The sequence below is a fragment of the Pygocentrus nattereri genome, chromosome 19 (genome assembly GCF_015220715.1).
Source record: "Pygocentrus nattereri isolate fPygNat1 chromosome 19, fPygNat1.pri, whole genome shotgun sequence".
NCBI lineage: Eukaryota > Metazoa > Chordata > Actinopteri > Characiformes > Serrasalmidae > Pygocentrus > Pygocentrus nattereri.
This window is the reverse complement of record NC_051229.1, coordinates 10983199-11009213: the sequence shown is the minus strand read 5'-3', so window position 1 is coordinate 11009213 and position 26015 is coordinate 10983199. Positions and strand designations below refer to the sequence as shown.

Below are 26015 nucleotides of genomic sequence, written 5' to 3'. Positions count from 1 at the left end.
GCTATATAGAACCATATACAACACTTTCTTCAAAAAGTATCATTTCTCCATGCAAAGAATCAAGCATGAAATGGTTCCATATAGAAACCATGGTTCTAAAGAGAACCATTGCCTTTACTAAGGAGCCTCTGAAGAACCGTCTTTTTTGAAGTGTGCACATTTTTGTGGGGTTTTGCAACTAAACAACTTTAAACAGTAGCCACATGCTGAGGAACGCGTATCATGTGCACTGAGTTTGGAGTCAATGTTTTTAATAATACAAAGCCAATTTGGTTGGTCCTGTGTCAGTTCTGTGCAAACCCACAGGTTCAAATTATTAGGAGGTAAGTTGTGGGGGTTCGGAGACCTCTCTGCTGGAAATGTGTAATGTACGATTTGTTTGTGCTTCAGACCCCTTCCTCCAGCGGATGAATCTGATGAGCATGTTGGAAGAGAATTCAAAGGGAACTCAAGCAAAAGGGGAAGGACGTATCTTGCGAGGATGTGAGTTATCTACCATTTTCATCACATCCTCATCTGTGTAATGTTGATTTTTGCATCTGAGAACTAAACGTCAAGTTGGACCTTCTTTTTGAGTCTGTGTGTGTGATGTTAGTATGTAAAGATGTATGATGTGGTCGTAAAACTCCCATGAAATTGACCCAACACCTCTGACTTTTACAATACTACTTTAGGCTTTATCAGCGTGCAATATTTTAGTAATTTAGTAATAATACTTCTTTTGTTTTTAACAAAAAATCTTACATAGTGCAGTTTTAAAAGATACTATGTCTCTAGAATTATGAAAAGAAGTGTAGATGATAATAAAAGGATGGAGAAAGCTGTATAGTTCAATTAAGTATTAAGTTCAAGTCATTCTTGAAATATTGAAAAAAACAAAAAAAAATCTGAATAGTTTCTAATATTTCAGTCCACATTGTAAGTTATTATTCTATATAAAAGAACACAAGTGATTCCAAGCTTTTTTCAATGGTAATATAGGTCCACCTTAGAGAATGTAGCTTTTTTGAGAATGTAGCCAATTTGTGTTTTCCATCCTCTATCACTTTGTCAGTGGTCAGTTTCTTTCCACAGCGTCGTTCTTGGCTATTTTTTCGGTAATGGATCACTACCTATGCTGTGCTGAGAATGATCTATTATCCAAATAATATCAGGTCAGTGAGGGTCCCAGAAACTTAGCACTTTTACAGACTGTAGTCCATCTGTTTCTCTGCATACTTTATTAGCCCACCTTTACCGCATTATCAGTAGTCAGGATCCCCACAGGACCACCACAGAGTAGGTATTATTTGGGGGGCAGATCATTCTCAGCACTGCAATAACACTGAGGTGGTAGTAACGTGGTGTGTGTGGGTTACTGGAGTTTTAAACATCTCAGTGTCACTGCTGGACTGAGAACGGTTCACCAACCAGGGATATCCAACCAGCAGAATCCTATGGTCAGAAACTGACCTCTGATGCAGGACTAGATGATAACTAATAGAAACTTCTGCCTCTTACTTTACATATACAAGGTTTAACAACAAGACAAAGTATGTGTCTAATAGCATGGACAGTAAGTGTACACAGCATTTAAAAAGTCAACTATTGATGAAAATAGTAAAGGTTAACATTGTTGTCATTTTCATTGCCAAGTGGGCCACACCATACCTGAATACCCATGCTGAATTTGGCTACCGTTCTTGTACGGTAGTGTGCTGTGCCAGAAAGAATGGGTGGAGCTAGAAATGATGCAAACCATTGACTGGTTAAATTCAGTCACCACAGAATAGCCATGTGGTGTCCGTGGATTTAGATGACTGCCAAAAAACCCCAAAAATAAAACACTAGCCAGCTAGGGCTGTATTCAGCGTAACAAAACATAGCAAAACATTTATTCAAATGGAAATGGTGGTGCATGGAACGCTTGCATCATGCAAGCATTGCAACTATGGCTGCTAAAAAGGCCATTATTGACGTTCTTTTTGAATAATTTTTGGGGCCTGGGTACACCAAACTGGAGCAGCCACATTTGTAGAGGACTTTGTTGGAATCCATTGAGTGCACTGGCTTTTTAATATGCTGGGGTTTATACACACATTGCTCCTGATTGGGTAACACCTTTGACACACCCATCAAACAAGAGAAAATGGACCTCAAAGCCTGTTGCACACCGTTTTGCAACATTTCAACGAAACATGTTGTTTGACCTGGAAACCGCAGCAAAGTAGTGCACAACATTTTGAGACTGAATGTGACCCAGAAAATCAGAGCTAGAGTTTCCTCCACTGTTGCTACTGCTGTTTGTTCTTACTTTTAATGCTAAATTTGCATGAGAAATCGCGCAACCACACAAGGTAAAGGGATGTCCGTCTACTTTCACGGTTCTGTTGTGTGATGTAGTGTGATGGGCAGGGAGGGGTTAGTTCTTGGATCGGATTTATACCCATACCATGCTGGACTTTGTTGCCTAAGACATGTATACGGTATGTGAATCCCATGAGGTGCTCAGTGAGAGGACGTGTTTCTAATAAAGTGGATAGTGAAAGTATGTTTTTTCTCCAGCTGGTTTGGGGCCTATTGTATAACTACACAGGCAAACATCCTGAATGGGATTACAGGTTCAGGTGCTTTTGACCTAGAAGTCAAGGGCAGTGACCCTGCATTTCCTGATTGGTGGATCCTATTTCCTGTATTTTAGAACTGACTTCCTACAGGGCTTTGTCTTGGAGGCCGAGAGCAATCACACACACACACACACACGCACACACACACACGCACACACACACACACATGCTCAGAGTCCTTCCTTACCCCTCAAACAGACACACCATGTAATCAGGCATGAAACCTGTTCCAATTGAATTTATGATACACTCCCTTCCTAATCAGCCTCTGTCACGCTGCATGTGTATCTGCATGTGTGTTCGTGTGTGTACATGCCACAGATCTGAAGTGGACTCCTGACTGACATGAGCTTGAAAAAATCTACAGAATTTGATTTGTGAGTGAGCAAGCATGTAAACGCAGGTGCATGTGTCCCCCATGACTGTTTTTCTTTGGGTCCATATTCCTGTATCTGGGAATGTTTTGCTTTCAGCCTTAGCCATATGGTTTCAATCTCTCACATCTTTAGAGTATTACCTCTTAAAGGGCAGAACTAATTGTGAGTGAACTAGAATGGATCTTCTTCCATGCAAAGAGATGCTACATGTTCTCTACGTGTGTTTTCTTTGACCCAGTCTGTGAAGGCTAAAGGCCACTTCATGCTGAAAGTATTTCTGAATACGTGCGTCAAAACCCATCCCCTTCCATCCTATTGTATCAAGTTTTTATGTTTCTGATTTTTACCCAACGTAAAAATTTTTTACCCAATTTTGATGAATTTTACCCAAAACGTGCTGTCACGTTTTAACTCAACTGTTTAAAGCTAAACTATGTACATTTTGGAGACCTTTGTGGTGGAAATGTGCAATTGCGCACAATGTACGGAGGAACATTTTGTAATACTTGTGCTCTGGACCCCTTTCCCAAGTGGATGAATCTGACGATTGTGAGCATGTTGAAAGAGTATTCAAAGAGAAATTAGGTGAACCATATGTCTCCTGAGAGTAATGCTGATTTTTCAGATGTAAATACTGAGCTGGACCTTGTTTTTAAGCCTGTGCGTGTGCCTTTAACATGTAAAGATGTATGGCGAAGTCCAAAATCTAACTCTCTGACTTTTAAATGATTATTTCAGGGTTTACAGGATGACTCCCAATGATACTTCTTTCAGTTTTAACCAAAATATCTTGCACAGTGCAGCTTTAATTAGAAAAGAAAACATACCATGGGTTTAAAGAATGTGGATTGGATAGTTGCTTGCAACACGTTTGCAGTGACCTATCCAGGTTCTACACACAAATTCATTCTTCTCATAGCAACTCTTGCGATACAAGACTTACAGAATGTGGGCCAAACCGCAACTCAATCTTATGAATTTAGGTCGATGTTTAGATTCGCTACATAACATTGAGTTTCCAGTGTAAAATGCTACGATTCCGAGCTGGACTATGACGTTGTAGCTAATCAACATTAGCTATACAAAAGTTTTTGCATTACAAGTCTCATTAGGTTGAATGGGATATTTGCCTAAGTTCTGAAAAGCTTGTAACAGCTAAGAATTTGTGAGAGGAGCATGGATAGATCAGTAGTAAGAGTCCTGTGAAACCACCACTGTGTCTTTTCAAACCACTGTACATGTTAAATCTTAGGGTAGCTGAACACACAAGGGTAGTGCTTACTTCCCAATTTATAATATGTGAGCTGACAAATGTCCAGGATTGGCTAGTACCGCTGTTGGTGGACCAGACGAGAACTAAATTTCTTTAGACCCAGGAATCATTCAGCACATAGAAGGCTGGCAGCAGCATCATCATCAGGATTTGACCTTGGGTCCAATAGGTTGAAATTCTTTTGGCCAGCTGCTCCACTTGGGAGCCCCCAGTTTCCGTACGTTTAAATGAAGACATATGGATTACATGCCCTTATGAGATTCTAATCAACCCATATGGTCAGAAATCCCTCACCGCTGTGTGTGCATGTGTTCTCCAGCAAGGGAAGGTTTAATACATGATAAGAAGTCAAGTTCAGTGGTTGTATAATATATAATGCACAAAAGGGCTCCTTCTTGTTCCCATGTTGATGAACTTGGTGATGTACTCGAAATACACAATTACACTCCTTTCCTCTGGACAATTTTCATAACTGAATTGGCAATTTTACAGTTTTGGGGCAGTTTCCTCTAGACTGCAGTACAGGCATCTTCTTAGGATGAATTAAAAATTCAAAGGTGGTTGGAGCTCCAGATTGTGGAAAGAAAACAAACACGAAACAAAAATGGATATAATACAGTACAGTCTGAATGATCAGTCTTCACACTTATTAGTCAGTGACATCAATGACATCCAAATGAATGGTCCTCATTTGGCACAACGTTTCTCATTTCCACTGCTTTTTTGTCCCTCTTTTCCTCAGAAAAGCACATTTTTATCTCTCTCTCAGTCCATTGTCTGTAAGGGAGAGAGGAATTTTGCATTCCACAGCATTTACTGTAGATAGAAACACAGTCTCTGCAAAGTTTCCGTACGAAAGTTCACTAGAAGGCCCTCAAGAGGTAGGTCAGCACTGTGTCCTCCCTTGTACAGTCCCTCTCTAGGTCCAGCATACCTCGAGACCACAGTCCATTTCAGATCGGCTAGGAAAATTCACTGTACACTGTACAAAGAGGAAGGAATCACAACAAAGTAAAACAAAGTCAGAAATGTCCAACTTTGTGGGATCAAACGCCTCAGCGCTCGCTTTCACAGGGTGTTCTCTCTCCACTTGAAGAGAATTGCTTGAAGTTAAGTCTTGTTGAGACTTTAAAACTCTTTATCTTATGCCCCCGTCTCTCGGTTCTCTCTCTCTCTCTTTCTCTCTCTCTCTCTCTCTCTCTCTCTCTCTCTCTCTGTCATCAATGTGTTTGGCTGGAAGGTCTGTGCGAGTGGATCGTTAATGCTTTCCCAGGGCTTAGCTCACTCTGACCTGTAATTTTTCCTCTTGGCTGAGGAAAGTTGGCAAGCACACAACCACACACAGTTACACTCGGGCCTGGCTGATTTTGCTGGACTGATCAAATCAGATGATGCGAAGATTCCATGAATTTATTGGCATTGGCGGAAATGCCATCATAAATCATATCTGATAACTGATAAGCATATCACAAAGTAAAGCACTGCTTACGTAAAACTATTTTCAGTTTAATTCATGATTATATCAACTGATATTGCCTAACATTTGAATTGTTAGCTTCTTAAATTTGGTATCAGTAGCTGGGTTTACATGCACACAATAGCCAGACTAAGTTGTCAGTTAGTCTATAAAAAAAGGCCCTCACCCCAACGTTTAAAAGAGCTTTAAAAAACACTAGACCATTTATAGTTCTCTTTACATGCACACCAGCCAAGTGTGACTTTACAGCATGAAACGTGACTCCACTTTATCCATGTAGCCATTTCCTGCCGTTTATAAATATCTGCTTTCCTTTTTCTCCTTCTATTTCAATTTTTTAATGATGTCTATTTCTGACAACATGAGCGACAGCTTTTCTTCTCCACAAAAGTGCAGTCCTCACATTTTATGCAACTCATGCTTGTTTTGATGTCACAAAAAATCTGTCACAAGTGAAACTGCAGAAATATCCACACACTGTGGAGTAATCTAAACATCTACACTAAACTTAGGCTGAATTAGACCAATTAAACTAATTGAACAATTAACATGTGCTGTTAACATGACCATCACTTATTTAGACTACTGGCCTTTGGACAGGATTAGTTTTACATGGGAGGGGATTCTCATCTGAATCTGCCATATCATTAATTGTTAGGGACTGTGCATGTTTGTGTCGGTAAAGATTCTAGTGCCTTTAATGTGCTATAAAACAAACCATGGAAATAACCGATGTCCTGTGGAAAAGGCATTTGCATGCTCACTTACACTGTGGCAAAAATCAAGCCAATATATATTTTCTTACATCAAGACTCTGAACATAAAAAAACTGAAAGAATTAAGGTTAAGGTTTATGCAGTGATGTTGGCTGTAAATTCCCAAACTATTGATGTTGCTAATGACATTGCCTTAAGACAGCTAGTATGTGTCACGGTTGGCTCCTCCCAGTCCTGTCCATGTGTTCTTGTTTTGGTTTGTAACTCCGCCCCTGATTGTTTTCACCTGTCCCTCATTGTTATGTGTATTTAAGCCCTGTGTTTGCCCCTTGTGTTTGCCAGTCATTGTATCCCTGTATCGGTCTTTGTTTGAAGTTGTTTGCTGGTCGCTCTGGTTTTTGTCATGTCTACTTCCCGTTCCGTCCGCATCGGCTATATGAACCTGGACTGTTCTGACCACGACCCTGGATTTGCCCCTAATAAATCTCGCTTATCTCAGCGTGTGCGTCCGCCTCCTCGCTCCCCCTTACAGTATGATGGTTAGGGTAAACATTTTTCTTCCTATTTGTGAGCAGCTAAATGTATTGCATATGAAACATTTATGCTTTGACAATGCACAAATCAAGTAGCCACTCTTGCATACTGTGATTTCTTAACCCATGTCAAACAGTCATAAGCATTACAGACATTCTATGATAAAACTGGAAAAACATTAACTCACCTCTCCATGTAAACTAAGCCCATCTCAATAGCGCTTAGCGCTACACTACATAGGTTTTAGGGATTTGGAGACCTCTCTGGTGGAAATTTGTTATTGGATGCAGCGTGTAGAACATTTTGTAATGTTGGTTATGCTTCAGACTCCTTCCCCGAGTAGATGAATCTGATGATTGTGAGCGTCAAAACTCGGTGAAGGAAGTGTCTTCTGAGGATGTAATTCAATTATATGCTATTGTCATCATGTCTTCATCAATATAATATGAGACTTAAACATTGAGCTGGATTTTTTTTAGGCTGTGGGTGTGATCATAATATGTGGTTGGAAAAACTAAAATCTATCCCAAGTCCTCTGACTTTCAAATTGTTAACTCAGGCTTTAAAGGGCGACTCACAACATATTTCCGATTTCTTTTTCTACTTCCACTACTTCTTTCAATTTCAAGAAAACAATCTTACATGGTGCAGCTTTTACTCACACTAACAGTGAACCATTGATGTGCATGTAAACATAGCTAGCGACAAAACTTTCATATCACTTGGGCCATGACCCCTTTCGGGAGTGGGCTATTTTATATTTCAGCGTGAATTAGTCTTATGTCTGGCTTTACATTGTTTTTCAGGAGTGGTGGGGCTACATGAATGAGTTATGGGTCCATTCTGTAGATGGGACGAGGCACACCGTCCCCATGCTGCAGAGGGAATTGATGCCTTCGGACTGTTTTATTACATCCAGCGGCTCGGAAATCCCCTGTGAGTGAGGACACGCCAGCACATTCTGTAATCGACGAGAGAGAGTGTGTATGTGTGTGTGTGTTTGTGAGCGAGGGAGAGACATTACTTTCATCAGCCAGCACAGTGTCTGCCACTGGGAATAGATATGGACATCATTAACTGGGCTGCATTCGCATATGCTGCAGTTTGTTAGCCGCCTCCCTCCTGCTGAAGGCTCTGCAGTGAGCGGTTGGCCACACAGCTAGACAGTGTGAGGACGAACTATGGGAGGGTACGTGTTGGGCCATGTTTATGTTATAAACTTTATTGCTCAAATCCATTCTTACGGCCTTGATGGTTCACATGCTTGTAAATGATCTATATGTGTCATCAGTCAATAATGAAATCAATAACGTCACATGCATAATCCACATGTGACGCTGGACGATGACGACAGTGATATGTTTATCTGTGTAATTTACAAAAAAAAAATGTGAATCCAGATTCTCAGTACATAGTCACATATTGGATATCCAGTTTAGGACCATGTAAGAAAGTCTTTGAAATCTAATTTTTCAGAGTTTCAGATTTGAATAGGAAAGACTTCCTGCGGTCTGAATGTCAACTGGAGTTTGATGTTTTCCAATTGGATTCAAGCCACATTTTTATGCGCTTTCAAATTCAGATTTCTGGAGATGTGATTCGGTTTGACCATTCAGATAGGATTTATGTTTTTTATAAAGAGCTTATGCAATATTACTAATGGCGATATATCATATGCGACTACAGTCCAGCCATACAAATCAGATATGGACATGCGCAGTGTGAATGCTAATCATATTCACTAAACCAATCAAATCATTTGTCCTGCTGTGTGAACAAAACTACAGCAGCTCAGCTCCCATCTGTGTCCCATTTAGGCAAAAATCTGATTCGTAGCAACCCTGCAATATGAAAGTACCCATAGTTATTCCTCTGCACTGCAACAACATGAGCTATAAGGTCAAAAGCTGTGGGGTGTTTCCAGTGACTGATCACAGCATGATACAGAGAGCAAGAGGAGATCAAAAACCGAGCTTGCAGACGAGGGAGAGACAGAAAAAGAGAGAGAGCAAGACAGAGAGAGTTGTTATTGGCCAGATCCTGCTGGCTCTGCAAGAGGTCTGAGGCATTGCCTCCTTCACATTTTCTTCTTTACGACTTTCTCCTTTTTCACAGCACCCTTTTTCTCTCGCTTGCCCTCTCTTTCACTGGCCTGATGGGGCTCGCTCAACACCTCCCTTGCCCAGCAGGTGGCTGAACTCTGCCAGGTCCACGAGGCCACGGGAGCCATGCAGAACGGAGCGGGTGAGGTGTGGCCCAGCTGGGCCATAGTGGTGACCAGAGGGAGGTGCAGCATGGCTAAAAATGTAACCCTCATGGGTCCAGCGCAGGGTCTCTCCACCGTACTCCATCTGTGTGCTGGGTGCCGATACCACCCTCCTACGGTCGGGCGAATCTTGCGGGGTTACTGGGTAATCGTAGTCACCTGCTGACTTGCGTAGCAGAGTTCCTGGACGGCCAGCTTGCTCGCGGTACCTGGAGAGGGACACGTAGCGCTGCCGGTCCACGGTGTCATCGTGGCGTCTGTCACCAGCACCCTGGAGGAGCTTGGAGCTGAGAAAAATGGCAGAGGGTGGTGGGGGCGGGCACTGGGTGCCCACTGAGTTCAGGAAGGTCTGGCTCTGGTCCCAGCCTGAGCCCGAGTCAGACAGGCGGAGGAGACCTGGAGGTGGGCGCTTCTGCTGCAGTGGCGTCTGCTCGGGTGTGGGCAGCAGTCCTGGGTCGAGGTCGCCCGCCTTCACCCAACCATTCGGCATGACGAAGAGTGTCTCGCCCTGCGGCCGTGACCTCTCCGCCACACTGTGCCTTGATACGCTCATTACCGAGCCACTCCCGCTCGGCCCCAGCATGCTCCGCTCCTTCTCGCTCTTCCGCTGGTTGCCGCCAGAGGAGGAGGAGGATGTGTTGCTGCGGGAGCGATGCCGATGCTTCTGGCCCATGATCCAGCACACAGCCAGACCTGACAGTGCTGCCCCAGTGGAGAAGGCTGAAACAGCAGCCACAACCAGCAGGTTTAGGGTCACCAGACTCTCTGGCTCATCCATGAAGCTCTCGTGCAGCAGACCTGTAAAGACAGATGCATTAAAGCAACAGTTAAGTGGAAAATGTAATTCACAGTTTTCCCAGAGATGATATAAAGAAGGATACAGGTCAGTGGTTAGAAAATGAATGAGAAAGCTTCTAATGCTCAATATGGTGTTTGTTAATATAAAAGGTCCTGCCCTTCAATAAAAAGGGGCAACCAATTCGCTGGTTGAGCTGCAAACAAAAAAACCTCCCCCTTCCTGACATATGTGCATGCGGAGTAGCCAGAACAAGCTGAAATAAAATGTCTTGTGCATTATTTGAGCCAAACAAAACACATGCAATTTTTATCAGATTTTACCAACAATTTAAAATATGTATTTGAAATGTTTATGAGGCTTCTAATTTGGGGTTTACATATCTCTCCCCATTCAAAGGAAACAGGTGTCTAATTTTTATATTGGGAAATAGCTGAACAAGGAATAGCCTAGAGTGGAAAGACTTTCCTTTAAGGATTTTGTATTCCAAATACAATCAATTTAATGTCCAAAGTTTTCTTCTTTGATTTTCACTGAAGCTACTAGGGTAAGGTAGCTAAGAAATGAAAAAAAAAAAAAAACACACACCCTACTAATTAGCATATTGCTGTTATCAGGATGAAAACCAGGATGTTTTTGACATAATCTGAAAATGGCTGTTGTCATGAATGGAACAAAAGATATGGCCTGCAATTACTTGGAAAAAGTCTGGTTTCATTAATTTACATTAAAAATAATGTTTTTTTTTCCTGTAAAGTTACCATTTTGAGGATACAACGTGTTGTTCTGACAGATGTGATATGCAAAATGCGTAGTTCAACCAATAGACACTTGCTTTATGTCGCTAAGTAATCTCAAATACACTTGCTTATGTGTTTATTGACACTATATGATAGACAAAAGCATGCTACCCTGAAGACTGAATTTACTTTCTTAAGATCCTCAAACTTCTCAAGTTGTTTACAAACAAAGCATGCATTCACCATGCACTATTTAACGCACTGACATGTTACATACCTATAACACTGGACAAAGCAATTCCAACTGCACCATATATATTCCAAGCTCATATTAAGGAAGTTAGAAAGAGGTGACCACAGGCGACCACATACTTTGAGGTTGAGCCCGAGGTCTATGAGTGCACCAGCATTATTGTAACTTCAGCAAATATCGACTTAATTAACCTTTTGAGAATTACCAATTAAAAACAAATCTACCATGAGGACAATTGACTTAACACTCCAACTGCTTTATTAAGACAGCAAGCAATGTGAAACTGATCCAGTGAGCGGCTTTATATTCAGATGATCAGTCTCTGCAAAACCATGTAGGCACATGTCACTGCGCTCATAAAAAGAAATGAACACAATAACAGAGGCACGCTTCACAGCTGGTAACCCTTGGCAACCTGCAGTTTAGAGCTTTGCCAATAGAACTGCTAGAAAAGAAAATCAAAGCTTCTCATACTGGGACACATCATCCTCTAAAGGAAAGAGACTAGAAACCTTGTCACTCCCTGTCAATCTAAAATAGAAGTTTGCAGCTTGTAAAGAGCACACAAAGCAAAGGTGAACATATAAATAAATACAGAACACAACAAATAAGAAATAAAAATGGGTAGAGAAGGTGAAGGCGTTGATCAGAATCACACTAAATGATCAGGGAGGTGTCATTTTGAGTGCATTTGTGGTTAAGCACTCACAAATATAGAAATATACTCAACACTATACTATGTTTAAATCTATACATATACTTTCATATATGTACTTTTGAATGGAACCTTGGGTATGAGCGAGGTGTTATACAAATGGAACAAAAAAGTAAAAAATAAAATGAATAAATAAACTTAAATACCTTAACCTAAATACCTGGGCTTCTTTTTCTTTAACAACAACTAACTTTCATTTCACAAGTACAATAGCTAAATAATAGCTCCTTAGAAGTAGAAAGCATATCGCTACTGTTGGAACAAAACCTCATATCACCATTTTTGTCATTTTTTCAGTTTATGACATAATCTGAAAAAGTCTGTTGCCCTTTACATTGTGTGTAAATTTCATGATGAATGGATCAAAAGAAACAGTTCAAAATGACTTGGAAATCAGTCTGGATTCCACTGACCTACAGTTAAACCAAAGTATGTTTTTTTCCTTCTCCTATAAAGTTATCATTTTTAGATTGGAAGGTCTTGTTCCAACAGCAGCAATATATTCCTGCTCTGTAAGGCTATCAAATGGAATTTAAAAAGATTTTAAATTAGACATTTTTTGCAGAAAAATATAAGTAAAGATATTTAGAACTGGAGGGAAGTCAATGTTATAGCTCCTAGATCCACCAGGGGGCACTCAGCATAAATAATCAAGAAGACCCCAAAAGCAGACCAGTGATTTTTACCTTCACAGCTCACGAGATGGTGGTCAAAAACCCAGAGAGAATTTTCTGATGTATATTTCAGAAAGATTTTTCCATAAAATCCCCACACTGGTGATCACTGTAAGCTAAAGAGAGTGGCTGTGCTGTAGTGAAAGTAAAAGTTTGTGAGTGGTGTGGGTGGCTGAAGAAGTTGTATGGCAGTTTAGCGAAGCAGACTGTTTCACACGTCAGTCAAATGACCTGTTCCTGTCAAAGTGGACCATGCTGAGTGATGGAATCTAATAGACACTGACAAAAGGTAAAGTAACTTAGAAATACTGTTGTGCCCTCAATTCTATTCGGATTCTATTCCAACCCTGAGATTCAAGTAACATACAGGGATCATAGTTATTTCTGTTTGGTCAACACAACTTCAAGTTACAAATTTTGAGTAGTATTGTACTAGTAGATTAGGCGGTTACAATGTGAGTACTCAGTAAGTAGAGTACTAGTGCCCATTCCTTGTCCAAAATAGTTGCTTAGTCATTCTGAGTTTTTTCCATTTCCATAATTTATAATTATTACTGAACTGTGGCAGTCCACCCACACAAACTGCACAACCCAATGATCCATTACTATAGTAATACACAGAAGTGTAATACTGTGGATTTGAAAGTGTGGGTGTATATAAATATATTCCTAATCTATACCCTTGCAGAAGCTGTATCATTTCCCCCCTTCCCTCTCTCCCTCTCTCTCTGCTGATGGCATTTCCTGTAATCTCTCCTCTCTGCTGTCCCTGTGGGATGTCCTTGATTTTCACCACCATTTTCTCAATCCCTCTATCTCTCCTCTCCTCTCTTCACTCTGTCATTCCTCTCCTATGTGTGTGTGTGTGTGGGCTGTGGGGCCTCAGGAATGAGAAGCTATACGCTACGGCTGAGTCTCTATTCAGAATTTCATTATCAACCAGCCTGCCTGGAGATGGCTTAACTTCTGCCCTGCTGCAGCATGCACCTGATATTGATTCGGAAGAAAACATATTAACAACAAGTCCTCAAGAAATGATATTTTGTGAGGAATACATGAAATACAGTCTAGATATGAGAAAAGAAATGAGTGAGCAGTTACTGCAGTACACAAACACACATACCAATTAGAGTGTGAATTGCTGCAGGCCCCACAATAGGACATCACCATATGATTCCACTGAGATATGCTAAATACTGAAATAAAACATATTATAAACTCCAAAAATTTGGAGTTTTCGCTGCATTTCCACTGCAACTGACAACTAGCAAAACAGAGCAGTGAAGTAGACAAATCAACTTTCAAAACAGGCTTACTTACATATTTAAGGTGAATTGCACTGAATAATTTACATTTCTGCATAACTCAATGGTTATAATGTCATTCAGGGAGGTTTGATGTGAAAATGCTCCATTCTAGAGAAACTTAAGGAGTCAGAATTCTTCACAGTGGTGCTGATAAAAACCAGATGTCTGAAAGTTCTCTTACAGATTTTTTTATTAATTTGAAATAGTTATGAATAGCCCTGCGATGGACTGGCGACCTGTCCAGGGTGGACAGCACCCCCCCACGACCCTGACGGAGAAGCGGCTTAGAAAATGGATGGATGGATAGTTTTGAATATACTGCCTGAAATATCTGAGACATTGATTTACTAAGGTTTAAAAGTTGGGCCTGAAACCTATTTTTAAAGCCATTAAACCATAAACCTTCATTTACCTACATTCAGGCAAAATAAAGATTTACTATCATTACATCTAAAACCTCAGAAGATACATGTAGCTTCATTGGTAGTTATGGACAGTACGATAGATGGCTATATTTGAGCTGTAGACACTTTTTCTCTCTTGATCCCTCTCTCTATCTCTCTATCCGTTTCTCTCTTGTTCTTGCTCTTGCTCTCGCTCTCACTCTCTGTTATCATCTATAGCAGTTTTTGAAGTAGCTCTGGAGTTTTGGGAGTGGGTGCCCACAAGAAAAGAGAAATCAAAAAAGAGATAGCTCTGTACTTTCTGAAGAGATCAGATAGAAAGACAAAGGAGACTTAAGCTTAAGTTTCTCCTACTGCTCAGATGTTTCTCCTGAGCAAAAGAACCCGGTTAGCTCATGTGTCTAGAGTTTTAGTTGAGATCTCATTGACGCACATTGAGCTCAGATTTGCCAAGACAATAATGCTCATGTTTATCTTCAACTGTTTATCTGTGCATGCTTAAAATATGGTTCTTCAAGGGTTCTTCAGTAAAGACACTGGTTCTATATAAAACCATGAACATTGAATGAACAATTTGCATGTTTAAATAGTTCTCTGCATGGTGAAATTTTTCTTCAGATTGATGCAGAATGTGTTTTATATAGTTCTATAACAGAATATCTTTGAAAATAGTTCTATGTAGCACCAAAAAGGGCTATTCTATTGTAACTACTTCAAGCATGTAGCAATAGAAGAGCCCTTTTTGGTGCTATATAGAATCATTTCCAAAAAGAAGAACCATCTTTTCTAAGAGTTAACTGAGGTTTTTGTTATTTCTCCGAAAGGAGAATCACAATTACGTCTCTTGAGCTGTCAAAGAGCAACATTTCAGCAACTGAATTTTCCTCTGGGTCAGTTACCCTAAGCAAAATATGAATTGAGGTACAACAGTGCATCAGTCAAAATCACATCCTGGATGATGAGAGGGAGTTGTTGAGTTGGTGAAAAGGTCACAGTGGATCTTTCCTCTTGCTTGCTAAGCTCCTCAGAAATGTATTAAGCCTTTTTACAGTAGCAGCAGTAGCAAGTGGAAGTTTAGTGCAGCGAGGCGAACAGTTGATCAGAGGAGGGCGGATACAGTTCTCAGCCAAGTACGACTAGCAATACCACAAAATATAGAGATAATAAATATTGTGTGTTCCAGATGTATAAAATATACAAATTTATCTGAGCATTTGCTGTCAATCAACTCGCTTAGTATCAAAGCAAAGCTCTGTAAAACTGCTTCTGCGATAATCTACTGGGTTGTTGTTTGGTTTTTCAAATTGATCAGAAACAGTCAGGCCTGGTGGGGTCAGGTCTTAAAACTGCAGGCATGGGTTGAGTTCAGGCCTCCATTTCATGACCACACAGGCCTCAAACTCACACGTATAACATGGGTGATATTTAGATGTCAACCTGTAGAGACAGTAACTCACATTCACAGCCTCCAAACTGTATAAATTCACGGATGCCTGTGTAGAACATTTCTACCATTATAATCATTAGCAAACTGTCCAGATTTACTTTACAGTGATATATTCCTTTGGTAATCACACTGATTACTTCACACACAATCAGAAATGTGTTTTTACTTTCGCTGAACAACAACAGCTACAGAAGCTCTCAGTTAAATATACATACAAACACAATCGAACGCAATCAGACAGAGAGAGAGAGAGAGAGAGAGAGAGAGACAGAGAAAGGTTGTGTTCTGTGATGAACTGACACAGAGTCTCTAATGATATAGCATCATCTGTGAGGTGAGACAGAGGAGCAAATGTATCGTTGCTAATGCAAAGTAAATTACACTCCAGACTTGCTACCTTAAATGTTCTTTTGTACAATCAAACCAAACACCAATCTGATTATTAAAGCATTTTAATTTCTAGTGAGTGATGCTCTGCTGTTTTGGCTCCTTTCCCTTGTAAGGCGACATCTGTTTTGTCTGTTTGTATGGCTACCCCACCTTCTCTCAGTCTGGTCAGGCAGTTTTTTAGGTTAAAATCTAAAGTGTAAAACAAATCTGAGTGAGACAAGATTATTGGTTCAAAAGGCACCTGTCTTACAGTCCAATGCATGCGACATGTAATTTGCAGTGTGGAATATTGTTTATTTTTTGTCTATTTACAGTGGCATCCAATGAAACACATTCCCAGTAAAGTATGTTTAAAAAGTACTATTCTTGGTTTTAAATACAGAAAGTAAGCATTCTAATCTGGCCACATTGTGTGGTTTTTCTTTTACTTCTGTCTTTGCATTTATAAAGTTTTTGACTGTACAGAATCCACAATGCGTCTATTTATGCATGTCCTTGTTGTGCACGGACAGAAAGTTGCTTTTGCCTGTTTGTGTAGATGCTGAGTGTAGTTTGCATAAAGTTTAAGCCAGCTCAACTTTTCTTGCCATGCTCTGAGTCATGTTCATGCCACTTCCTATCCCATAATCCCTCATGGATCCCTTGTGCTACTTCCCTTTGGAAATGAATGGTGGTGAATTTTCAGGCGCGAAACGTGACCAGTGGACATGCTGCATTTACATTACAACGAAGCAAAACGCTTTACTTGCCATCTGCTGGCTGCTTTGTGGGTGTGGCGCTAAAATGCAAGCAAGTTTATCTTTCCAAGCAGACTTCTGGGCTAGTTCTGTGCTGTGATGAAACGCAGGTGAGAAAAGGTCTAACACTATTTTTAAAAATGTGAACTAATGTAAACATCTTCTGCTAATTCCTCCTCCATCGTCCATCAACACTGATGTTGTGTAGTTTTAACAGGGATGTGACGCATGATGTAACACACTACGGTACTACTAGACAACTTAATTGGCTGTTGCTTGGAGAAACTCACTTCTCATTTGCATGAAGTTGAGAAAAGCTCAACTTTTTATCACATTCTCTGAGATCTTTGCACTGCTACTGCTCCCACAATCCCCCATGTACAGCTCCACCTGTCAATAGAAATGAATGAGAGGCTAATTGAAAATTGGAGAGTTAGCTAATACTTCTGTATCCCAGCCTTATATGAGCGTCTGCCTCCAACATCGTAGTTAAACCACATTTTGTATAGGTAAATCATACGGTTTGACACCTAGGGGTGGTAGGTCAGAAAGAAATGTTGAAAAACAAAAAAGATAAAGAAAAGCAGGACAAGAATGAGTGTCTTATGAATTACAATGAACAATGAGGGTCTATACCATGTCTTTGCAGCCCTCTCTCTTTGAAGTATCTTCAACCATCATCACTCTCCTCTCAGCCCCTGTTGGAGACCCTACTTCACTAACTCTTTATGGAGCAGCTGGAGCACAATAAGAGTCAACAGAATATTACACAATATCTCTCTCTCTCTCTCTCTCTCTCTGCCTCTCTCTGTCTCTCTCTCTCTCTCTCTCTCTCTCTGTCTCTCTCTCTCTCTCTCTCTCTCTCTGTCTCTCTCTCTCTCTCTGTCTCTCTCTCTCTCTCTCTCTCTCTCTCTCTCTCTCTGTCTCTCTCTCTCTCTCTCTCTCTCTCTCTCTCTCTCTCACTCTCTCTCACACACACATTCTATATTCCTAACCATCTCCCCCTAACTCACTTTGTTCTTCATTCATTCCCGTTCTTGATACTGAATTCCTTTTCAAAAAAAGGCTAAAAGAGAACATCACCGCGCCACAAAGGATGAAAGTCAGAATGAAAAGAAATGTGTTTCTAAAGCTCTCAAAGAGCAGTCTTTCCTCAAATGAGCAAAGAAAAATAGTTTTTAAAGCTATGATGCCAACTTGCCTTATAATAGCACAGTTAGTCTTCTGCCGTCGTTAGCAGCAACTGATACCTCGTCTGTTTTCATATGAGTCGCTGTCCCTTGTGATATCTGCTCTTAAAGCAAAAGGTCAGCAAATATAACTGATTAGCCAAGACATGTTTGGTGTCTAAAGAATTTTATTTCTTTAGTTTTGCACAGGAGCTAATGTAGCTACGAAGTGATGGAGAGAGGGTCATCCTTATGTTTTAAGGGGTTCTATGTTTCCCAAGCCCTTTATTTCTCATTGAAATTCCTGGGAAACAATCTGACGTTTCCAGGGCCCTCAGGCCATGTGTTCATTTTTTTGTCATCTATATTCCCAGGGTCCTATATTCCCAGCGTTCTGTGTTCCCTCACTGAAATTTTCATGGGAAATAGCTCTACATTCCAACCCTCCTAAAAAAATTCATAGAGACCAGTAAAAGTTTCTTATGGTTTCTGATCGTGTCCAATAGTCAGTAATTGTGTTCTCTGTTTTCCTGATAGGTTGATATCACAGATGGTTCTAATGGTCTTTTTTCAGCAGGAAATGTTGCCTTTAACATTTTAGTCATGACTTTATTTGAGCTTCAATATTAACAACACTGCAAAACATCAACAAAGTTAGCATTCGCATTAACAACAGAATCTTTGAGCTCATCCTCAATGACATCTATTCTCCAGTTGATTCTTGGATTCTTCTCTTCATTTTCCCTTGTATCATCTCAAATTAGTTACTTTATCCTGCTAACGTGCTAGAGGGCCAAGCTAAAGACTACTCAACTACCAATAACAAAAAAGAAAGGCAATACATGCTGCTTAAATCAGAGAAAGCAATTATTCAGAAAGTTGATGTATTCTACACTTACACTTACACAGTTTGCTTAGCTAGCTAATTAGAACTCTGAGGCTATCTTAACTGAGGGCCCTATGATGTTAACCATGACCTTGGGAACATTTTCATGGTTCATGTATCATCTTAGAGATATGATGTATCAAATACGCTAAAGAGCTGCACACAGAGCTGTAGGAACATAGAGCCCTGAAAGCACAGTGCCTTTGTAACAGGCACATTCCCATACAGTGCATTGTTAGCATTGTGCAAAACAGTGCCTCACACTGAGCTGTTAAGAAATTTCCAATAGATTTTATTTATTTATTTAGGATCAAAGACCTCCCTGCGATCTCCCACCACCTATACACATTGTGAGGAGCCAGTTGAGGTGGTTCAGGCATCTGACCAGGATGGCCCATGGATGCCTCCCAGTGGGGGTTTGCCAGGCACGGCCTACTGGGATGAGACCCTGAGCCACTTTCATACCAACTTGGAGGGATTATATCTCCAAGTTGGCCTGGGAACAGCTTGGTGTCCCCCAGAATGAGCTGGAAGAAGTTGTGGTGGACAGGGTCATCTGGCATTCTCTACTCTCCCAACTGGTACCATGACCCTATCTGGATTAAGTGGTTAAAGATGATGAATAAATGATGAATGAATGAATGAATATACACAGGCACAACAATATGACCACCTCCTTGTTTCTACGCTCATTTTCCATTTTATCAGTTCCATTTACTATATAGGTGCTCTTTGTAGTTCTACAATTACAGACTGTAGTCCATCTGTTTCTCTGATACTTTGTTAGCCCCCTTTTACCCTGTTCTTCAGTGGTCAGGACCTCCATGGACCCTCATAGAGCAGGTACTATTTGGGTAGTGGATCATTCTCAGCACTGCAGTAACACTGACATGGTGGTGGTGTGTTAGTGTGTGTTGCACTGGTACGAGTAGATCAGACACAGCAGTGCTGCTGGAGTTTTTAAATGTCCACTCACTGTCCACTCTATTAGACACTCCTACCTGGTCAGTCCACCTTGTAGATGTAAAGTCAGAGGCGATAGCTCATCTGCAGCTACACAGTTTGTATTGGTCATCCTCTAGTCCTTCATCAGTGGTCATAGGACGCTGCCCACAGGACGCTGTTGGCTGGATACTTTTGGTTGGTGGACTATTCTCAGTCACTGAGGTGTTTAAAGCCTCCAGCAGCACTGCTGTGTCTGATCCACTCATACCAGCACAACACACACTAACATACCACCACTATGTCAGCGTCACTGCAGTGCTGAGAATGATCCACCACCCAAATAGTACCTGCTAGGGTCCATAAACAGGGTATAAGGGGGCTAACAAACTGTGCAGACACAGATGGACTACAGTTTGTAATGGGAGCTGATAAAATGGACACTGAGCGAAGAAACAAGGAGGTGACCATAATATTATGTCTGAATGCTGTATGTATGTATGTATGTATGTATGTATATGGTGCATGTACTCTATGTATGTATTGTCTTTAGCTATTGTCCAACTTTGGACACCAAACTTGGCTGATTGACACTTAAGTTGATGGGAAAATTCTGCAAATCAGATTTATTTGCCAAGCTATTGCTTTAACAATCAAATCCAGCAACACCCTGCAAAGAGTTTCCTTTCTTTAACCCTCAAACATGCAACTTCTTAGCCCACATAGGAGGTCAATGTTAAAAACATCACAGCCATAGTGTCTGGCTATGGAGGAGAGAAGCTCTTTGAAGTGAGGCCGCTCTTTGATGTGAAGGGGGTGGAAGGACAGACAGGCTCAGGCGGCACTGTACCGTGGCCTCAGGTTCATCATGATGATGCTTTAATGGCAGAGCAGGCTCCACACTCCCGCCATAAATCTGACAAGCCTAGCAGAGAGACGGCCATTTTAGGGTGCTGTGTTGCTTTGTGGAATACTTGAAGTGGGAGTGGGGCTGGGTTTGTGTTTTTCAGCAGAGCAAAGAAGCAGACATACTGCCTCCAGCTTCTGCTGTTATTGGAGACAAAAGATAACAGATACTGCATAGTATTTGTATTATCATGCTATTGCACAGAGGTTTACTGTCACAAGTACTATGTAACATTATTTACAATATATTGTATTGTATTAAATGAACAATACTGTAAGTGAACTGGAGCTCAAAGTGAATCACTGGGAAATATATTGTGTATTTCAATCATCTATCAAGTAACCTTAATTAAAAACTTGCTATTTAGCTGGCTGTAAGATGCTAATTGTTATTTAGCTAGTTATATGATACTAATTGCAATTTATTTAGCTATATCATGTCAATTGCTATTTAGCTAGCTAAATAATGCTAATTACTATCTGTGGTGAGAGTAGAGAGCAGGTGGAAGAGAATATGGAGAGGTGGAGGTTTGCACTGGAGAGGAGAGGAATGAAGGTCAGTAGAGACAAGACAGAATACATGTGTGTGAATGAGAGGGAGGCAGGTGGAAAGGTGAAGATGCAAGGAGTAGAGGTCGTAAAGGTGGATGACTTCAAATATCTTTCAACCATCCAGAGCAATGGACAGTGTAGAAAAGAGGTGAAGAAGAGGGTGCAGGCAGGATGGAGTGGGTGGAGACGGATGTCAGGGCTGATGTGTGACAGAAGGATAGCAGCAAGAGTGAAAGGGAAGGTTTACAAGACAGTAGTGCGTCCTGCTATGATGTATGGTTTGGAGACTGTGGCTCTGTCTAAAAGACAGGAGGCTGAGCTGGAGGTGGCGGAGATGAAGATGCTGAGCTTTTCGTTGGGAGTGACAAGGATGGACAAGATTAGAAATGAGCAGATCAGAGGGACAGTGAAGGTGGAGCAGGTTGGAGATAAAGCCAGAGAGGCCAGGTTGAGATGGTTTGGACATGTGCTGAGGAGGAAAAGTGGATATATTGGTCAAAGAATGTTGGAGATGGAGCTGCCGGGTAGAAGGAGAAGAGGTAGACCTCAAAGAAGGTTTATGGATGTAGTGGAGGTGGACATGGAGATGGTTGTTGTGAAAGTAGAGGAGGCAATGGATAGGGCAAGATGGAGGCAGATGATCCGCTGTGGCGACCCCTAAAGGGAGCAGCCGAAAGAAGAAGAAGAAGTTAGCTATAGAATGCTAATTGCTATTTATTTAGCTATATAATAATTGCTATCTAGCTATATAATACTAAATGCTATTTAACTAGCTATTTAAGGTTATATGATGCTAAAGTTTCATGAATATATATACCTTTGTAAATACGTGTAGGTAACATTATCTCCCATAACGCAGTGCAATTAACATTAGATGCTAAATTATAAAATAAGGCCGTACCCATACTTTAGTGTTTAAACATTTCTATGTAATTCAATCATTGAGATGTTAACATAGTTATTCAGAGGGTTCTGATGTAAAACGGTTCACTGTGTGTCTTCTGAGTGTTAGTAGATTATTCTACATGACTGTTTCAAAACCAATTTCAGATTTGTAACTGACTTTGACTTTGCACTAATATTACCCTATACTTTAATTAAGGTTATTTTATTAAAATAAACAATTGTACATTCCATTTTGTCACAGATTTGTAATAGAATTATAACATTACTAAACCTTTACCAAATGTTTCAGTAGTGACTGTTTCAGTAGTCACAGTTTTAGCTAACTTGAAATGCCAGTACATGACTAGGAAACACAGCTTTGAACAGTTGTACACACAGAAAATCACAATGTTTCATTACAACATAAAAAAGTTTAGGTATGCACAAGGTATGTGTTTCAGTAGTGACACTTTTTACACACCGATTTTCAGGGTTTTACATATATTTCAAAACAATAGGATCTAACTGCTCAGTTCCTGAACTAAAATGCAGGGGTGTGGCTAAAATTAGGCTCCACCTATGGACTAAAATTGTGTTTCAGCAGTGACATGAAAACATGAGACAGCATTTTTTGAATAAAGATTTTTCATTTAAAAATTAAAATTTTGATAAATCAAAATCTTTCAACTTCATTTTTTATGAAGATCTTTTTGACTTTTTTCTAACTGAAAAAAATTCAAGAAGTATCCCAAGAAATGGTGAGTATATCTTGAGCTTATTACTATCTCAATTGGCATTAATACGCGCGTATTCAGTTTCAAAACTTAATGTGCTTTTTTATCTTTTATACTAGAGAATGCAACACATTGACTGTGGGTGTTCAAACTTGCATACGACTGTATGTCAGATTGTCAGGAAGTAAATAAATCCTTCCAAGGATTCTTGTTCACTTCTACTTTGGCCTCATTCATTGGAATTTTTATTGTTCCTAATTAAGTGAAGATGTCAGTTATTTGACTGTGTATATGTATACATTTTGCTATATATATATATATATATATATATATATATATATATATATATATATATATATATATATATATAGTGGGTAGTGCTGTTACCTCACAGCAAGAAGGGCCTGGGTTTGATTCCCGGCCGGGCGACCAGGGTCCTTTTTGTGTGGAGTTTGTATGTTCTCCCCATGTCTGAATGGGTTTCCTCCCACAGTCCAAAGACATGCAGTCAGGCCAACTGGACATGCTAAATGGCCCCTAGGTGTGAATGTGTGAGCAAATGTGTAGGTCTGTCTGTCTGTCTGTCTACCCTCTGATGGACTGGCGACCTGTCCAGGGTGTATCATGCCTTCTGTCCGATGACAGCTGGGATAGCCTCCAGCAACGCACCGCGACCCAGAAGTATAAGTGGTTTAGATGACGTGTGTGTGTGTGTGTGGGTGTGTATATTTCTCTATTTTTGCCTGACAAATTTTGCCTGTGAAAACAGTATTAATCCTTCCACTAAATTCTCTCCCATGCTGCTCCCTTGTTTTCATTCCCTGTCTGCTTGCCCTCATTTTGTATAAGACCCATTCAAAAGGAACTTTCAGTTAACTTCAATTCGCCTGTCAGTGTGAAGATTTATTGTGTGGTACAGGGTTCTTCTCAGTTTTAACAGATGTGCTCTTACCATTAGGCAGACATGATTGCCTTGGGTCTTGACAGCAGCCCCTCGAAGTAATGACATATGTTGGCCAATTATATTTTCAACATGTTAAAAGAAAATTACTTCTGGAGGAAAGAAAGCCTATTACATTCTAAAAATAAAGGCTTTTCATTCTCAGCTCCTTCGGTTTATGGTAATAGTGGTCCATTAGGCTTAATGTTGTTTCAGTGTAATATTTGTCGATTATTTCAGTTTCTGTCTAAGCAGTGTAGCTGAGGTCCAGCTATCTGACAAAGTGAAGAAGCTTAAATATATGCAAGACAAGACAAACAAGTAGAGTTCCTGGCTGGCTCAGCTGAAGTAAGCTACAGCAAGCAGATAATGCAGATAGTGGATTAAAACATTCAGCCCTGTTATATGACAGGCAGGCATCAGTGTTATGGGATGGCCTTAGGGGAGCCTGGGGCCCGGCTGTGTAGAAGAGCTTATTCTACTAGGCCACTGCTTCTGAATTCCAGTCCTGGAATTTACTGCACTGCGTAGTTCAGTGCTTTTGCAGTGCTGTAACATATCTGATTATCTTTAAGGGTTGAGTACCACGTCTGTGGTAATCCATGAGCTCAATTAAGTGCTATAAGGTGAGCAGAACAGTCTAAACTCATACTCAACTACAAGGAATAATCACTCATGTAGAAGTAAAAGTTGCTTAGCAAAACAACTTGAGGGGAAAGAATCAGACCAAATAAACTACTTAAGCACAAGAGTTCCCTTAAAAACTCCACTTCTTGGTACATACATTATCTGTATAGGATCTTAAATTCATTAGGCGTTAATCTAGGTTAATCTAAATATTGGTGTCTCTTTTTTGGGTTATTTTTAGTCTAAAATGAAATGCAAAAGCTCCAAAGTGAGACTTGTGAGCAGCCAGTCAGTCCAGAATCTGAAGCAACTGAACAGAATTAAATTAAATACAAAAAAGAACTAAATGTTGCTAAAATGTAGCTGAGCAAAAAGCAGATGCCTTTTTAACAAATATACTTGACTAGTAAGTAAATGCATTATCAAAATCTATACAATTGTACTTAAAGCTACACTTTATATGTCTCTGGTGGAAATTTGTAATTGCATGCAACGTGCAGAAGAACATTTTGTAATGTTACTTGTGCTTCATTTACATACAGCTTTAATTAAATGTTCCTGAGTAAAAGTAACTAGTCACTACCCATCTTTGGAGTTATAGCAGGGGAAGCACTACAAGGACGCATTATGTCATAGAAACTGAAGCTTTATGTTAATAGCTCTTCAAGATGCAGGACTCTTGAGTGAACTCCCACCTCAAATTACCTGACAACATGAGGTCCAAGAGATTGTACTTTTAGGGGTGAGTGAGGAAAGGTTTCCTAATCAGGCATAATTATGGTAACAAAAATAAATGTTTTAAGTCTTTCAGCAGGATATCGCCAGAATGAGCCACAGTTAGCAAGAATCTACATATATGAGCCAGCTTATCAAAGTTACAGGTGAATTTCAAATAAATAATTGACCATTTTAGCATTTTCAATTCATTTCTTCAATTCATGTTTTCTATTGCAATTTAAAAAACAAAATTCCTGTTTTCCCATAATCTTCCACGGAAATGTGATTGAGTTTTGGTAGCCTCACTGTGCACCACTACGTGGGAAGAATAGTATTAACTAATGTCATGTTTCACCTGCCCCTCACAGCACCCCCACTTATCATCGACCAAAAACTAGCATAGAGATATCACTCAGAAATACATCATGCTTGGAAATGTGTTATGATTTGATTCTGATTTTCATTGGCTTTAAAAGCAAGAACTGCAAAAACAATATAAATGAATTGTATTCCAATAGGACACTTTAGCAAGAGCTGTTTTCAAGCCCATCTTTATCTATGACTCAAAATGTTGAGATTGAATGAAGTCCAAATGAGAGCAAGACCAAGTCAACAGGGGTCAGCAACTTGCAGTTCCGGAGGCACATGCGGCTCTTTCTCTGCCTTGTTGCGGCTCCACAGCAGAATTAGTTTTTATGTAAAAACTAAAAAAAAAAATCAATCCACTTTTCAGTAAAATAAAGCTCTGCTCATCGTTCTAATACAGTCTTAACAATAAATGTTCTTAAACGCTGGAGTTAGTATAAAACTGCTAATTCACCCTTTAACCCCGAAGGTTGGCGCACAGACATCAATCATTTGGAGACAAATGGGCTTACTTGCTTTTATAAACAATCCAGCTGGTTTTCTGGTATGCTTAATCTGCAACGAGAAACTGTCAAAAAG

At 40.2% G+C, this 26015-nt stretch overlaps 1 protein-coding gene across 2 annotated transcripts in view; it reads right to left on the bottom strand.

The window, feature by feature from the left end:
- Positions 1–7460: 7460 nt before the first annotated feature.
- Positions 7461–26015, bottom strand: part of sema6ba (sema domain, transmembrane domain (TM), and cytoplasmic domain, (semaphorin) 6Ba) — a 222073-nt gene continuing 203518 nt past the window's right edge. For both annotated transcript variants that reach the window (XM_017707447.2, XM_037531151.1), the window contains exon 17: positions 7461–10047. In XM_017707447.2, the coding sequence (XP_017562936.1) occupies positions 9128–10047 (920 nt within the window). In that variant the 3' untranslated portion in view covers positions 7461–9127. The remainder of the gene's footprint in view (positions 10048–26015) is intronic.